The sequence below is a fragment of the Myotis myotis genome, unplaced genomic scaffold (genome assembly GCF_014108235.1).
Source record: "Myotis myotis isolate mMyoMyo1 unplaced genomic scaffold, mMyoMyo1.p scaffold_m19_p_11, whole genome shotgun sequence".
NCBI classification, from domain to species: Eukaryota; Metazoa; Chordata; class Mammalia; order Chiroptera; family Vespertilionidae; genus Myotis; species Myotis myotis.
This window is the reverse complement of record NW_023416315.1, coordinates 7457953-7473086: the sequence shown is the minus strand read 5'-3', so window position 1 is coordinate 7473086 and position 15134 is coordinate 7457953. Positions and strand designations below refer to the sequence as shown.

Sequence of the window (15134 nt, the reverse complement as noted above, 5' to 3'; positions counted from 1 at the left end):
TACTGCTCTAACACCCCACCAGGAATTCCAACAACCTAATTCATTCCCCTATAAATTCCTGTAAGAGATTAGTGTGTTACTATGAGTTGAATCTCATTGCCTTTCGGACATGTGTGAAGTAGGAGTTTGAAGCTTTGTGGGTGAACTAACTTAAGGCACTTAAACGGCCACACTGGGGAAGATGTTGGGCCCTAGGAGGTGGGGAAGATGCTGATGCCAGTATATGGAAGAGGAAGCACAGAAAGAGAAAGGCAGTGCCATTGCACACTTCCCTACTGTGGTCCTTCCCGGAGTCTTCCCTTTATCCTGGAGGCTAGATGAAAAGCCAAGCATACATTTGGAAATCGAGTCCAAAATGTAAGGTAACTCCCAACAACTATCCCAGTTTGAGAATTACTGACATGCTGCTTCCAGATTGTAAGAGAGCATGTTTAACATAAATGGCATACCATCGGAATAAAGAAAATTCCTGGCAGGAGAATTTCCTGCTGCATGCTGAGCTAGGATGCTCAGGGTAAGTGCAAGGCATGGCTGCATTAACTGGCCTTAGGGTTTTCAGAAAGAACATTCCAATCGGGGCCAATTGTGTCGCTGAGATAAACTTTCAAAGGCCAGGTCTAGGAGCAGTTACTGGAGAGAGCTGGGGAAGGGGCCTGTCTCGGTTACTCTTTGTACTAAAGGATTCGGGAATCCGACCCCCAGGGGAGTAGTGAGTTCCAGGGACCCTGAGTGATGACAGCAGCAACTGAAGCTGGAGAGGGAGGGACACTTGTCCCTGAGCGAGATATGGCTCCTCCTTGGCTCATCAAAGAACAGACGCCCTCCCCTAGCTGCAGGCACCAGCCCAGACTGCAGAGCTGCCTCAGCTGCACACAGTCAAAAGTAAAAGTTCCCAGGAGGGCTGTGCTTAGCCAACAGGACGACAGTGAATTTTGGGATGTGGGTGCTTGACCCCGTATAGTCATCCCTAAATCCTTATAATTTTTCTGAATCAGTTGTTCTGGGCATAATCATAATCATGGGGTGATGGCAATAAGATCTAAGCAAGTTAAGTACATGATTTTTTACTGTTATTACAGGACACCCAATTACTCCTCCCCACCCCCCCAAAAAAAACTCAACCCATCGTGCCAGGGTTTATGAACACAGGCTTTTGTGAGCAGCAAGGCCCAACATACTTTTTACACTGTTGAATGAAAAAATGAAAAATGAAAACAAATGTGGATGATATGCTAGCATTTATGTTAAAAAACAAACAAAACCCACATTTGCTTAAGATTCATAATTAAACCTTATGTACCTTTGAAATTTGGAACACATGCATGTATTATTCAGAAATAAAAAATACATTTGAAAAATAAATAATGAGCTTTTATTATCTTCAACAACAGACAAGAGTGGAGCCTGAAGCCTGGGAACTGAGCAGCCTCGCTGTGGAGGTGGCAGCCTGAGGAGTGTCCTCAGAGGCTCTACTGCGGCCACCCCGACTTCCTAGGAATCGCAGGCCACAGTGACCAGCAGGAGGAGGGCTGGGAGGGCCCGTCCTGCCGACGTCAGCGCCGTCCAGAGCTGGCACCTGGGGAGACACAGTCCCTCTCGGGGGTCACAGCTTCACTGGAAGGTAGGTGAGACGTCACTCGTGTGTGTGACCCCAGATGTGCTCCTTGGTGTCCCCCCTCCGACTCCAGGACCCTGTTCTCGGCCACAGTGTGTGATTCTGAGACGAGAACGCGGGACAAGCCGAGCGGCTGTCAGTCCGAGTCCGAGCTCTCACTTGACTTGGAAGACTTATGCTTTCGCTTCTTCTTCCTTTTCTTTTCTTTCTTCTTTTTCTTATGCTTTTCTTTCTTCTTCCTTTTCTTGTGTCTCTCCTTACATTCCGAGGAGCTGGAGCTGCTGCTATCGTCATCTGAGGTGGAATCCTCCAGCAGTTGCTTTAACTGTTGTATCCTAGACAGAGAAGACTGGTCAAAGAACCAGAAACCGTAACAACATCGTCGAAGAATGTTTTTAAATATAAGATTAGCAGTGAGGATAAAAGAAAGTCACAGATAATCACCTCATTCAGTGCAGTACTTACTTTTTATTTTTGCATGTTGCCCATTCCTGTCCACATCCATGCCTATTCTACAGGACTATTTACCTCCATGCCTACCTACCTGTGCACAACCGTTCTGTATCCTTTTCATTGTCCTAAATATTTCCACGTTTCCTTTTTACATTTCTATTATTATTTTTTGACAGTATGTTTATTAAAGCTGGGGACAGTGAAACAAGGACGGGACTAGGATGGAAGTAACAGGAGAGCTTAAGCGGGGCTGCTTCGCTCACTAGGAAGTCAGAGAAAGGGGGCATTGGGGACCTTTTCATCAGGGGGTTAGCCAGGGATGCGCTGTCACTCCCCACTGCTCCCCTGGTTGCAAGTCTCATGGGGTCCCTTAGAGTTTAGGAGATAATATTCACTTGAAAAGGCGATTTGAGTGCGCATGCCCCAAGGAGGTGTGCCTGCATATTTTTAGATATTTCTATAGTCCCTCCTATTGTAACTTCTAACAGATACAGCCTTTCCTAAATCATCCCCCCACTGCTCAAGTTCATACTAGGTAATCTACCCCCTCAACAATTATAACTCAAGACCACAAATCTGAAAAAATAAAAACCTCCTGTTTTTTCACTGTCCTTATTCATGTTGAACAATAGCTCAGATCCCTTAAGACATTGGAGAAGATAAACTAAATCATATGAAAGAGAACCAATCATACAATAGAATGAGGGTTGCCAACATCAACCATTGATGGTTTCAGCGGACTGGGCCACGCCCACTGCATTAAGCTAACCCAAGTGGAGCAGGCTGCCCTGCTCATTCCTGGACACCGGCCTTTTCAGTGAGTCCCTGACCTCCAAGGGCTGCGCAGTGAAAGCACCACATTTGTTACACTGCTCCTCTAATGGGAATCATTGTTTCCAACGTAATACCACTTAAAACTCCAAGAGGGTCTTGTTATCATCAGGACAACCTCACCTCATATCCTTTTCATGTCTCTTATTCTCTCGGATGATGTCATACATGGGATCTTCATGTGCCTTGAGGGTTAGAGAAAGTTAAGCTTGGGTAAGACTTCATGAACCATTAATTAAATAAATATTAAATCTCTGTTACTAAAACCAGTTATTTTTTCCAGTTTGGTAATTCTTTAGCATGTTCTAGTTCTTCCTGAGGGTCGCCATCACTGACTGCTAACTCACTGATGCTGGGACAAGGATTTTCCACTTAGAAAAACACAGGATTGAAAATAAAATAATTTCTTAAACAGAAAAAAGATTTAAAAATATAGGACTGAAAAATATATATAGCATATAATTTAAGTATCTTTTATAAGTAAATAAACTGGCAGAATCACAAACTACTATACAAGGTAGAGGTAATTCTCTTTGGTCTATGTGTATAGATGACTAAGAGATAAGTTTTTAAAAAAGTGAATTATAATAGATGATATATAAGAATGAAGCATTTATAGATACACAAAAATATATGCTTTTTTAGTCATGGAACCAAGTCTGGAAGTATACAGAAGTACAGATAATTTAAAATGACTTGAATTACTTAAAAATAAGAATAAGTATGAGAAATATTATGGTATGTGAATTACCTCAATTAAAAAAAAGAAGAAATATTTACTGTAGAAATTTTCGGGTTATAAAAAAAAAATTTTAAAAATCTATTACCTCACTACCTAAGGGGTAATTACTACTAACATTAGTCTCTTTCCTTCAATCATTATTCATAATTTATGGAAAACTATAATCATTTTATATACACAACTCTACTGCTTTCACTTCCTGTCTTGAACATTTTCCTTGACATTACACATTCTTCTAAAATATAATTACTAACATCTAAATAATTTTCGTTACAGTATTTTATGTTGATATGTTGGATTATTAGGTTGTTTCCTACTTTTCTTTAGTTTTTTCAATCATATAAAGTTATCCTGATACATACATAAACAGCTATGTATATAGTGATGTTCTCTTATGTCCTTAAGGTAAACTCTTAGAAGTGGGTTTTCTGAGTAAAAAAAAAAAAAAGAATATGTTTAAAGTTTTTGAGGTTTATCATCACTTTATGTTCTGTAGTATCTATAAAAGTGTACACTCTGCCCTGGACAAATAGCTCAGTTGGTTAGTGGAACAACAAATCGATGTTTCTCTCTTCCCATTCCTCTCTCTCTCTCTCTCAAATCAATTTTAAAAAATTGACATTCTACCTAGAAGAGGAATGATTGATCAAAAATGTATTTAAGATTATTATAAAATTAAAACACATTTTAAAAAATATTTTTATTGACTTTAGAGAAAGAGGAAGGGAGAGAGAAATATTAATAGACTGCCTCCTGTATGCCCCCTACTGGGGATTGAGCCCACAACCTAGGCATGTGCCCTAATCGGGAATTGAACAGGTGACCTCTTGGTGCATGGGCCGACACTAAACTGAGCTACACTGGCTGGGCTAAAACACAACATTTTACATGTCTAAAAAACTTTGGCCCTGGCCAGTGTGGCTCAGTTGGTTGGAGCGTCATCCTGTGCACCAAAGGGTCGTGGGTCTGATCCCAGTCAGGGCGTGTAAGGGAGGCAACCAATTGATGTTTTTCTCTCTCTCCCTCTCTTTCTAGAATCAATAAAAAAACACATCCTCGGCTGAAGATTAATAATAATTAAAAAAGACTGAATAAATAACAGTGTCTACTTCATAAAAAGAAGCACTATTCCCAACATATAAGCAAGTGCCACTTTAATAAGAAGTTAGTTTTTTGTTAATAAACTTATCACACAAATGTAACTTAACAGAGATGTAGTTAACATCAGATACTTTGGCCAAAATGCTTCAGGGAATGTATTTTATATGAACTCCAATTCACCAATTACTGGACATGTACTATTTCTAATAAATGTAAATTCACATGGTGGGGTTCTACTTACTACTCTGAACTGTTCTAACTTTTGGTTGCCTTTGATAAAGAAAGGGCATTCTTTGTCGCCCGTTCGGTGACCATACCGTTTACAGCGCCAACCTAAAAACAAAGAGAAAGGGGATATATTTCTGTAAGATAACACAGTTTCATTTAATGAAGATAATCAGTAGATCACATTAAGGTTTTTCTTCATTAGACTCCAATCAAAAAGCATATGCAATCAGTGAATGAACGATTAAGAGTCTAGAAAATTGACAACACGTGAGTGAGACTGCTGGCCATGCATAGCAGTAGGCCCACTCCCGAAATACTGACACACACTTGAATTTCAAAAAACTTACTGGTGATTTGTAGACATATTAAAGTTTAAAAACCACTGTTCTAGGTAACACTACAACCAATAAAAAAGAATGAAGGTATGTATAGTTTACATGTCTGGAACAAGTTCAAGTTTTGTGGGAGCTGGAGGCAGTGCGCGCTTTAGGGAAAAAAAAAAAACATCTTGCCTTGGCAAATTTTACAAAATCGTATGACCATATCAACATATCGATGGGATCCCTGCAGGCCCTTGAAAGGCACCATTGAGGTTCCCTGAAGCTTAAACTTCAATTACTTCTTGGTAGAACTAGCTCTGGTCCCAACCCAAACACACTTACTTTCCAAGTCAATGCAAATATCTATAAAATGGTAAGTGAAATGCAACTCACAACCTCATCAAACAGAGTACATAGTAATTTTCAAACTTAAAAAACTTCAAAAAAAACTCTAGGCCCTGGCAGGATAGTTCAGTTGGTCAGAGCACCATCCAAAGACACTACGGTTGCAGATTCAGTTCCTGCTCAGAGCACATACAAGAAGCAACCAATGAATGCATAAATAAGTTGAACAATTAAATCAATGTTTCTCTCTCTCTCAAATCAATTAAAAAGAAAAAAAGTTGTAGACTTCTGGGTACCGATGTCAGACCGAACACATTCATCTGCTTTCATTCCCTTCCTAAAAAGTCATCTAAATGACAATGAAGAAAATTCTTTTCAGAAGTGAGAACCCAGGAAGTATGTCAAGAATGGCCAAGTGACAACCTCTATAAATTTGTTCTTCCATAAAAGCACTGACAGGAGTTGCAAATTTGCCCAAATCAACTTCTGTGCAACCCTGGGAATGAACCAAAGGCCTACCACGACCTGAGGAGCATTAATTCAACAAAAAGCAGTGGACCTTGGCTAAGGCCAGCAGGATTTCTGGCATTTTAACTGGACCCTCTCGCCCCTTCTGTAAGTCCTGAAAGCAAGCAGCCTACATCGCCAGCGGCTGTGAAAAGCAGCAGCCTTGCACCCACTGAAGTGGGAGCCTGGGACTTTGAAACCCTTATCAACCCCTACCCTCAGTTGAAAATCCACATGTATCTTCTGACTCCCCCAAAACTTAAAATTGCCTACTGTTGCCCTAGCTCAGGGGTCCTCAAACTTTTTAAGCAGGGGGCCAGTTCACTGTCCCTCAGACCGTTGGAGGGCCGGACTATAGTTTAAAAAAAAACTATGAACAAATTCCTATGTACACTGCACATATCTTATTTTGAAGTAAAAAAACAAAACGGAACAAATACAATATTTGTATTTGCATGTGGCCCGCGGGCCATAGTTTGAGGACCCCTGCCCTAGCTGGTTTGGCTCAGTGGACAGAGCATCGGCCTGCGGACTGAAGGGTCCCAGGTTTGATTCAGATCAAGGGCACACGCCAGGGTTTTGGGCTTGATCCCCAGTAGGGGGCGTGCAGGAGGCAGCCAATCAATGATTCCCTCTCATCATTGATGTTTCTATCTCTCTCCCTTCCTCTCTGAAACCAATAAAAAAATTTTTAAAAAATAGCCTACTGTTCACTGGAAGCCTTACTGATAACACATATTTTGTATGCTCTATGTATTATGTACTGAATTCTTACAATAAGAAGAATCGGTGACTAGAGAAAAGAAAACGTTATTAAGAAAATCATAAGAGAAAATACATTTATAATACTTACTGGAAAAAAAATCTGTGTATAAGTGGACCCACGTAGTTCAAACCTATAATACGGTTCCACATACTACTCTGAACTGTTCTAAATTTTGTTTTGTTAGTCCTCACCTGAGGATATTTTTCCATTGACTTTTAAAGAGAGTGGAAGAGAGAGGGAAAGACAGAGAGAAATATCGATGTGAGAGAAACACATCGATTGGTTGCCTCCTGCACATGCCCCGACCAGGGCCCGGGCAGGGGAGGAGCCTGCAACCAAGGTACATTCCCTTGACTGGAATCGAACCCAGGACCCTGTGGTCTGCAGGCCCACACTCTATCCACTGAGCCAGACTGGCTAGGGCTGAACTGTTACGGCCAAAGGTGATCCTGAGTGGGGGGCGTGAAAAGATTGAGAAAAGACAGACAAGAGAATGAAAACTGGGTCTCGGTGGGACGCTGCTCCCTGATGAGGAGACAGCACCCACAAGCCGTGTCTTCATTTTATAGCAGATGCCACGAGGCAAAGTAGGGGCGTGATCACGTTGTTTACAGCATTCTCGTGAGTTCCAACCTCACTCAACTACATGCACCTGGGGCCACGTGTTCGGACCATAGGTTCAAGCTCACAACCACAGCTGTTGGCTATGATTGTGCTGGGAGGGCCCTGCCCTCCGGCTGGGACTTGCACGTGGCAGTGAGAGGACCCTGTCCTTTCGTTAGTCCGAGGCTTGCACCTGTCCAAACACTGTAGCCGCGCCCCTCACTGAACTTTTCTAAATTTTTAAAAAATTGTGGTAAAAATACAGGCAGACCAGGAGATATTATGGGTTCGGTTCCAGACCATAACAGTAAAGTGAATCGTAATGTTTTTGCTAGTGGAGCATCTTGCCTTCAGTCAGTAAATGACCAACATTTGTGAAACGCAATAAAGCAAGCGCAATAAAGTGAGGCTGGCCCATATACATAACATTCACCATCTCACTCTCCCGCTACATGACTTTTCCTTTGTAAAACTGAAACTATATTCTCATTAAACAACAACTCCCCATTCCCTTGTGAACCGTGGTGTCACCTGCGTGTGCTCGGGAGTACCGGATGCGCTTGCACACTCACACTGCATAACTTTGACCTCCTTCCCCAGGGGCATCCAAAGCCCTTTGGTTGGCGCGTGAGCCAGGAATTCCCTGGCATGCTCATTGCCTGGCACGTCTGGTATACAGTCTTCCGGCTTAGTCTCATCCTCCTGAAAAGGGAAACAGCGAGTAAACAATATGGCCAGAAAGCGCCGGACCCTCTCCACCTGCCTCAGAGCACAGCGTGGCCTGGCTTTCTCAGGGGGGAGCTCCCAAGGTCGTCATGAGTCACCTCTCAAGAACCGGGGACACCACTGAGACCGGACAGAAAAAGTGGACGTGAATGTGCCGGAAGAACTACATCACAAAAACGAAGTGGCTGTTCTTGGAGCGGATAGAAATCTGTCCTTCATACAGAAGTGATCTGCAAGCTCGAAATTCTAATGTATATCAGATTCTAAGATCAAGAAAAAGGTTTCACCTCGCCCTGGCTGGGTAGCTCAGTTGTTAGGGTGTCGTCCTGATATGCCAAGATTACAGGTTCGATCCCCAGTCAGGGCACATACCAGAATCAACCATGGATATCTCAGTAAGTGGAACAACAAATCGATGTTTCTCTCCCCCACCTCTAAAATCAGTAACTTTTTTTTAAAAATGGGAAAACTCTTTGTGGAATGACACAGCATAAGAATTAAGCAAGGCCACCCGGAATAATAAAATGGCATGCTGCTTGTTAACCTTGCGAGCCACTGCCATGTTTTCTAGTCACACGCATGCTCTATCTCTGCTATGCATTTCACTACTGAATAGCTACAGTTATACTTAAGGAGCTTCCTCCACCCCTGTTTCCATGAATGTTACATTTATGATAGAAAAATTTTAAATTCTTTTTTATTTCTATTTTTAAAATTTTTTATTTTTGTACAGATGCCCCCCCGTTTCCCTCCATTTTTTAAAAAATATATATCTTTGCCCTGACCGGTTTGGCTCAGTGGATAAAGCGTCAGCCTGCGGACTCAGGGGTCCTGGGTTCGATTCCGGTCAAGGGCATGTGCCTTGGTTGCGGGCACATCCCCAGTGGGGAGTGTGCAGGAGGCAGCTGATCGATGTTTCTAACTCTCTATCCCTCTCCCTTCCTCTCTGTAAAAAAATCAATAAAATATATTAATATATATATATATATATATATATATATATATATCTTTTTTCTAATTTCAGAGAGGAAGGGAAAAGGAGAGAGAGATAGAAACACCAACGATGAGAGAAAATCATTGATCGGCTGCCTCCTGCACACCCCACACTGGGGATCAAGCCCGAAAGCCAGGCATGTGCCCTGACTGGGAATCGAACCGTGACCTCCTGGTTCATAAGCTGATGCTCAACCACGGAGCCATGCTGGCCTGGCTTACATCTTTTTTAAAAATTGAAAGTTTAAATCTTTAAACAGAAAAGGTTGCTTTGGCTTTTCCCCACTCCTCTAAGCCTCGCTCCCCCAGAGAAACAGACACTGGCCAGGGGGCTGGAGGAGGGGCTCCTGCAGGGGACTCAGGCTGGGGGAGCCTCAGGTCTCCCCAGAGTCTCCCATTCTCTGAGCTGATGACAGTCGAGAAACCAGTGCCAGATGAGAGTCAGCACCAGGGCAGCAGAGATGGAGGGAGAGAGAAGGGGCGATGGCTGAGGGACTCGCGTGGGCCTGCCTGGGGTTCTTAGGGAACAGACACCCGGCTGAGTAAATTGCCACAAAGGCACAGGCTTGTGACAGAGCCCGAAGTGTCTGACCGGCACCTGCAGGAAGAAACAGGGTGATCACAAAGGGAGTCTGCGCACTGAGTGACTTAGGCCGAAGAGAAGAGCCCCAAGGACAAACTTCACACTGACCTTGATAAGCCCAGGAGGAGGTTTTTCATAACTAGAAAGAAAAAAGAAAACAAACCCATCATCAACCACGTTAACAGGAACATAACGAGCAAAAAGCAACTGCAGGCTAAACTAAAAAGGGTGTTTTTAACAAAAACCTAGAAGTACGTTACGTCTAAAACAGTTAATAGAACATGCCCGGCACTCGAGATCACATATAAACAAACAGATGCTCTCCCACATCCCGCTGAGATGCAGAACTTAATTCACTGACACTGTAACTCACTTGCCGTCTTAGCACAATGCTTTTCTTTTTGGAAGAAGGGAAAGCAAGAGATTACAGGGAAAATGTGAGTTCATTATGGTTCCAAACTGTCATTATCGTTGTCAGCTTGTTCACCCAGCATCGCTACACCTACTCAACGAGGAACAGGCTCAGGGAGGGGGCTGAGTGACCTGTTCTGAGGGGCTGGGGTCAGCACAGGGGAGAGCAAAGCTGGCGGGAAGGGCCTGCTGGAGGGAAGGAGGGAAGGTGACCTGTCCCAGAGGTTCCCCCTTCCATGTCCCTGAACGTCCCAATTCGAGATCCTCCCACCGCCTCTGCCAGAGTGAGCCCAAGCCGCTGCCTCCGGCCCCTCAGCTCTCTGCCCACCCTCTCTGCCCGCAAGGACCCCACTGGATTCCGGGTGCAGGACCCCTGCATGATGCCTGGACCACCGGCAGCTGGATGGTACATGCCAAATGCCAGAGCTTTTCTAGTGCACAGAGGAGGAGCTGCCCCACGAATATCACATAGAGAAGAGCTGGGCGTGAATGGACTGAGCCGCTGAGGTGTGGTACAGTGCTTCCCAAAGCAAATGCTCAAACTATTTTCTAACACAAAGTGGTGGCAGGTCCTAGCCGCAACTTCCTTAGCAACAGCACTGGAACCTGCACAAACTGGGACAATGATACAGTTCACCTGCAACCATTCATGAGAAACACGAATGGTACGCCTTATGCATAGACCGAAGGGAGTCTGTAGTACAGACTACAAATCCGACAATAATACATCCTTTCAGCCACAGGAGTTGCACAACCAACAACATATGGCCAATCGAACTGAAATCCAAACTCCTGAAAAATATGCAACTGTTGTTGCCAAAGTGAAAAGAAGTGTGATGGAACCACACATTGGAAATCTGCGACTGGCCATGGCGTTGCCTCAAAAGTCCATTTCACCACTGTTTTCACAGTTTAAAGGACAGTAGTTGATGGTGTTTCCTACGGCTAAACAATCCATGATTTTAACATATTAAAAAAAAAATTCTCCAAGTTTAAAGTCACATTTAACTCCGAAACAGACCAGATTTGGAAATGGGACTATGTTAATGTATGGTTGGCTTCTGACAGTCAAGAATCTACATGTGTCTTTGCAGTTAATTCTTTTTTAAAAAAATATATATATATTTTTATTGATTTTCCACAGAGAGGAAGAGAGAGAGATAGAGAGTTAGAAACATCGATGAGAGAGAAACATCCTTCAGCTGCCTCCTGCACATCCCCCACTGGGGAAGTGCCCACAACCCAGGTACATGCCCTTGACCGGAATCGAACCTGGGACCTCTCAGTCCACAGGCCGACGCTCTATCCACTGAGCCAAACCGGTTTCGGCTGTTAATTCTTAATATTAAAAAAAAATTGGGGTAATGTCGGGATAAGGACACATTTGTAATAACTTAATCAATAAAAAATTAAATAAAAGTAAATAAAAAGCGAAAAAAAAAGTTGGTGGAGGCCCATCCTTTTGTACCATCTGAGAATCCATTCAGGCTGTAATAACTTGCTCTGTGTAGTCAGAAGACTGATCTTCCCAATGGTGTATGGGGCGAGGAACCTTTGATTGGGCAGACACAGAGCACCACACCGAGGGCCCGAGGGCCAGGGCGGTGGGTGCCAGCCCAGCAAGGCCCTGTCCTGCAGCCACTGTCCTCCTGAGGCGACATTCCGCTCCAGGGCCACACTGAGAACATAGCAAACATGTCATGCAGAGCAGGCCAGGCTCCAGCAAAGCCATGCGCTTTGTGTCAAAGCTGCCAGGCGGGTCATTATAGAGCTGCGTGGCCCTTTGAAGGCTTTTCCTTACATGACTGGCTGAGCGCCCTGAAACAGAACAATTTATTAACTAACTCCGCGAACACCAACCTTTAAGAATTAAAGCTAATCCCAGAACGGCAGGATGACAGGACCGAGCTGGCAGGTCATCAATCCACCCTCCCACCCGATGGTTCTCCTTTTCCACCCGCCCTCCTCCCAGCGGCTCCCTGGACCCTCCTCCGCGCGGCCCGGGTCGCCTGCACGGATGTGAGCCTCCCGTCCTAGCTCCTCCTGTAGAGCTGGAATCGGCCTCTGGGTGGCCCCCACCCCCCAATCCTGGTAGAATCCTCAGGCCCAGAGGGCGGGTCTGCACTCTCCTCCACTGACAGCCCCTCCCCGTCCGCAGGGACAAGCCCCTCGCCCCAAGTTTACTCTCTTCCCACTAGCGCCGCAGGGCTAGGAACCCGAGGAAAAGATGTGCCCAGGTTCACAGTGGCCTCTGACCCGAACACCGCGAAAGGGCAGACAGCAGCGCGCGCTTCCCGCGCATTCATTCATTCATTCATTCATTCATTCATTCATTCATTCATTCATTCATCCCCGGATCCAGATGCGCGCCACGAGCCCCGGCCAAACTCCGACGGCGCGGCGCGCGGCCGACCGGGGCTCCCGCGCGGGGCAGCGCCCCCCTCCCTCCCCCCGCCCCCCGCGGGAGCGCCGGAGCCTGGGGGCCGGGCCGCGCTCCCTCCCAGCCGGGCGGCCCCCGGGCGCCGGGCCCCGACCCCGCTCCCGCCCGGGACCCGTCACGGCAGCCGGGCCGCCTGCCCGCTCCCGGGTCTCCGAGGACCCCGCCTCCCGCGCCCACGCGGCGCCCCGTCCCCGCAGGAGCCGGGGCGGCGGGGACTCACAAGGACTCCAGGTGCTTGAGCTGCTGCAGCTGCTGCGCGTCGTGTCGCCGCCGCTTCTGCTCCCGGCGGCGCTGCAGCTCCTGCTCCGGCGGCTCCCGCGGCCGCCGCGCGCCCCCGGCCCCCGGGTCGCCGCGCCCCGGCCGGGACGACATCGCGGCCCGCGCGGCTCAGGCGGCGGCGAAGACGGCACTTCCTCCGCGCCCCGCCCGTCCGGTCCCGCAGCGCCCCCTCCCGCCGCCGCCCCGAGGCCGCCGCTGAGCCCGGTGTCTCCGCCGAGGCCGCCGGTGCCCGCCTCCCCGCGGCGCGGCCCTGGGTCCTCGCTCGGAGCGCCGCAGCCTGGCCGGTTGGTGCCGGAGGTCGGAGCGCGCCCCCTGGCGGCGTCCGAGGGCTGAGGTGCCGGCGGTTGGGAGCCCTTCCCTGCCCCCCCCCCTCCCCCCATGTGCGATCCCTGGTTAAAACAGTGTATATTGAATTTAGACAGGCTTTGGGAGCTGAAAATAAAATCTAATACATATTGAGTGCTTTTATGTACTGGTCTTTGAGCCAAGCCCTTAAGAAGATATGATTTAATCTTTACAAACTTAAGCTCTGTTATGAGCTTTATGTATTACACTAATTTTGTAGACAGGAGGAGTCCCAGAGAGTTAAGTGACATGCTCAAGGATGCAGAACTAGTAAATGGTGGATGCAAAAGTGTTAGGTGCTTAACTAGATTGTACTTTAAAAGTGTTATCTGATACATGAAGTTATAGTAACTTTCATGAAATGGGATAAACTACAAAGGAAGTAAAAATAATAGTAGAGGGGAGTGTTCACTTCGGCAGCACATATACTAAAATTGGAACGATATAGAGAAGGTTAGCATGGTCCCTGCGCAAGGATGACATGCAAACTCATGAAGCATTCCATATTAAAAAAAAATAGTATAGAGGATATTTCCCTCAAACATGGCATTTAATATAATCAGTCCCTAAAATACCTGGGGAGCTCTTTCCTATTTATTACAGGAAGTCCAAATAAACACACAAAAGACTATGAACAGACATACAATGTGTGTGTGTGTGTGTGTGTGTGTGTATCTCAGAACTTGGAAATCAGGTTCCCCTTTGAGAGGGAAAAATCGGTGTATGAACCAATCCAGTTGTAGATACAAGTGACCTGGGCCAACAGTTCCTCCTCTCCCGGGAAGACTTTGTTGCCGGTCAAGATATGCCCCTAAAGTACAAGAAAAGAAACAAAAAGAAGATGCCAAACATTATAGCAAGCAAACAAGCTGAAAACTTTCAGATATACTTTTATGCAAAACCAGTGAAGTTGTTCTTCTCACACTTGCAATCGAAAGAGTCTTGATCAATAAAACTCTATAGTATCACACTTTATAAAAAAAAAAAAGAGTCTTGACTGATTCAAATATTTGCTTAACTCAATGATTTGATCTCTCAAGAAGAAGACTCAGGGATTGAGAGTTCCATTTGAGCAAGCATTAATCGACCCTTTTGAAAACAACATGCCAAAACCCAAATAAAGCTGTTTTTTTTTAAAGGAATTTATCTTCTCACATATATTCGATGTCATGGGGTAGAACTTCAGGAACGGCCTGATCTAGGTGCTGAAATGTTAAAAGTCAGCCATTTCTCTTCCTCTCAGCTTCATTCTCACATAGGTTCTCCTATTGTCGGGGCAAAGGTGGCCAACCACTTAGCAGTCCCTGGAAGAAGCTGGAATTCTCAGTCCCAATAGGACTTCCATGTATTATACTCCTTGGCTCAGCAAGGGTCATGTAGCTGCCATGGAAACAATCTCTGTGGTCATGGAGAAGCAGTACTCTGATTGGCCCAGCCAATGTCACATGCCCACCTTAATTCCCAGGGGTGAAATCAGTTTTACCCAAGCCATACCGACTAACAGTGTTAATAGGGTGAATTATATGAATAGGTTTTCGATTTCCATGGAATAAGCTCTAATAGGAAGTGAACATTTCTTTAGTGCTACATGAAGTTTCTCATGAGATCCTGGGATCTCATAAGATCTAGAAAAATCTTGTAATTATCATGTTTTATCTTCCTTTTGCAGAGGATACTATGAACTTGCTAAAGGTTGCTTAAGTAGTCCCCATGTTATATGTATTATTCTTTTTATAAATTGTTGATTTCCATTTGCTCACGTTTTATTTAGTATTTTTGCATATGTATGTATATATTAGATTGGTGCCCAGTTTCTCTCTCTCTTGCTATCTCTGCCACATTTGAT

The 15134-nt window shown here is 45.4% G+C and overlaps 1 protein-coding gene and 1 non-coding gene across 3 annotated transcripts; one reads left to right on the top strand and one right to left on the bottom strand.

Moving 5' to 3' along the window:
• Nucleotides 1-1349: 1349 nt before the first annotated feature.
• Nucleotides 1350-13114, bottom strand: LOC118665945 (retinitis pigmentosa 9 protein). Of its 2 annotated transcripts, XM_036327379.1 has the most exons (6): nt 12885-13111; nt 9922-9952; nt 8084-8213; nt 4984-5075; nt 3023-3084; nt 1350-1950 (listed from the first exon to the last, which is right to left on the bottom strand). In XM_036327379.1, the coding sequence occupies exons 1-6, from the start codon at nt 13034-13036 to the stop codon at nt 1752-1754; spliced, it is 666 nt and encodes a 221-aa protein (XP_036183272.1). In that variant the 5' UTR covers nt 13037-13111; the 3' UTR covers nt 1350-1751. The 2 variants fall into 2 exon arrangements, with proteins under 2 accessions (XP_036183272.1, XP_036183273.1); XM_036327380.1 differs by lacking the exons at nt 4984-5075; nt 9922-9952 and having other exon boundaries at nt 12885-13114.
• A 578-nt stretch (nt 13115-13692) lies between these two features.
• Nucleotides 13693-13799, top strand: LOC118666642. Its single transcript, XR_004971001.1, has one exon. It is a non-coding gene; the product is annotated as a U6 spliceosomal RNA (small nuclear RNA).
• Nucleotides 13800-15134: the final 1335 nt, after the last annotated feature.

What these genes read in the sequence shown, in the direction of transcription:
- LOC118665945 (XM_036327379.1), bottom strand. Translation starts at nt 13,036, where the DNA reads ATGTCGTCCCGGCCGGGGCGCGGCGACCCGGGGGCCGGGGGCGCGCGG. An exon ending in CTCCTCCTGGGCTTATCAAG is followed by an intron (nt 8,214 to 9,921) that starts GTCAGTGTGAAG and finishes TTCCCTTTTCAG; the next exon opens with GAGGATGAGACTAAGCCGGA. An exon ending in AGACATGAAAAGGATATGAG is followed by an intron (nt 1,951 to 3,022) that starts GTGAGGTTGTCC and finishes TTCTCTGTCTAG; the next exon opens with GATACAACAGTTAAAGCAAC.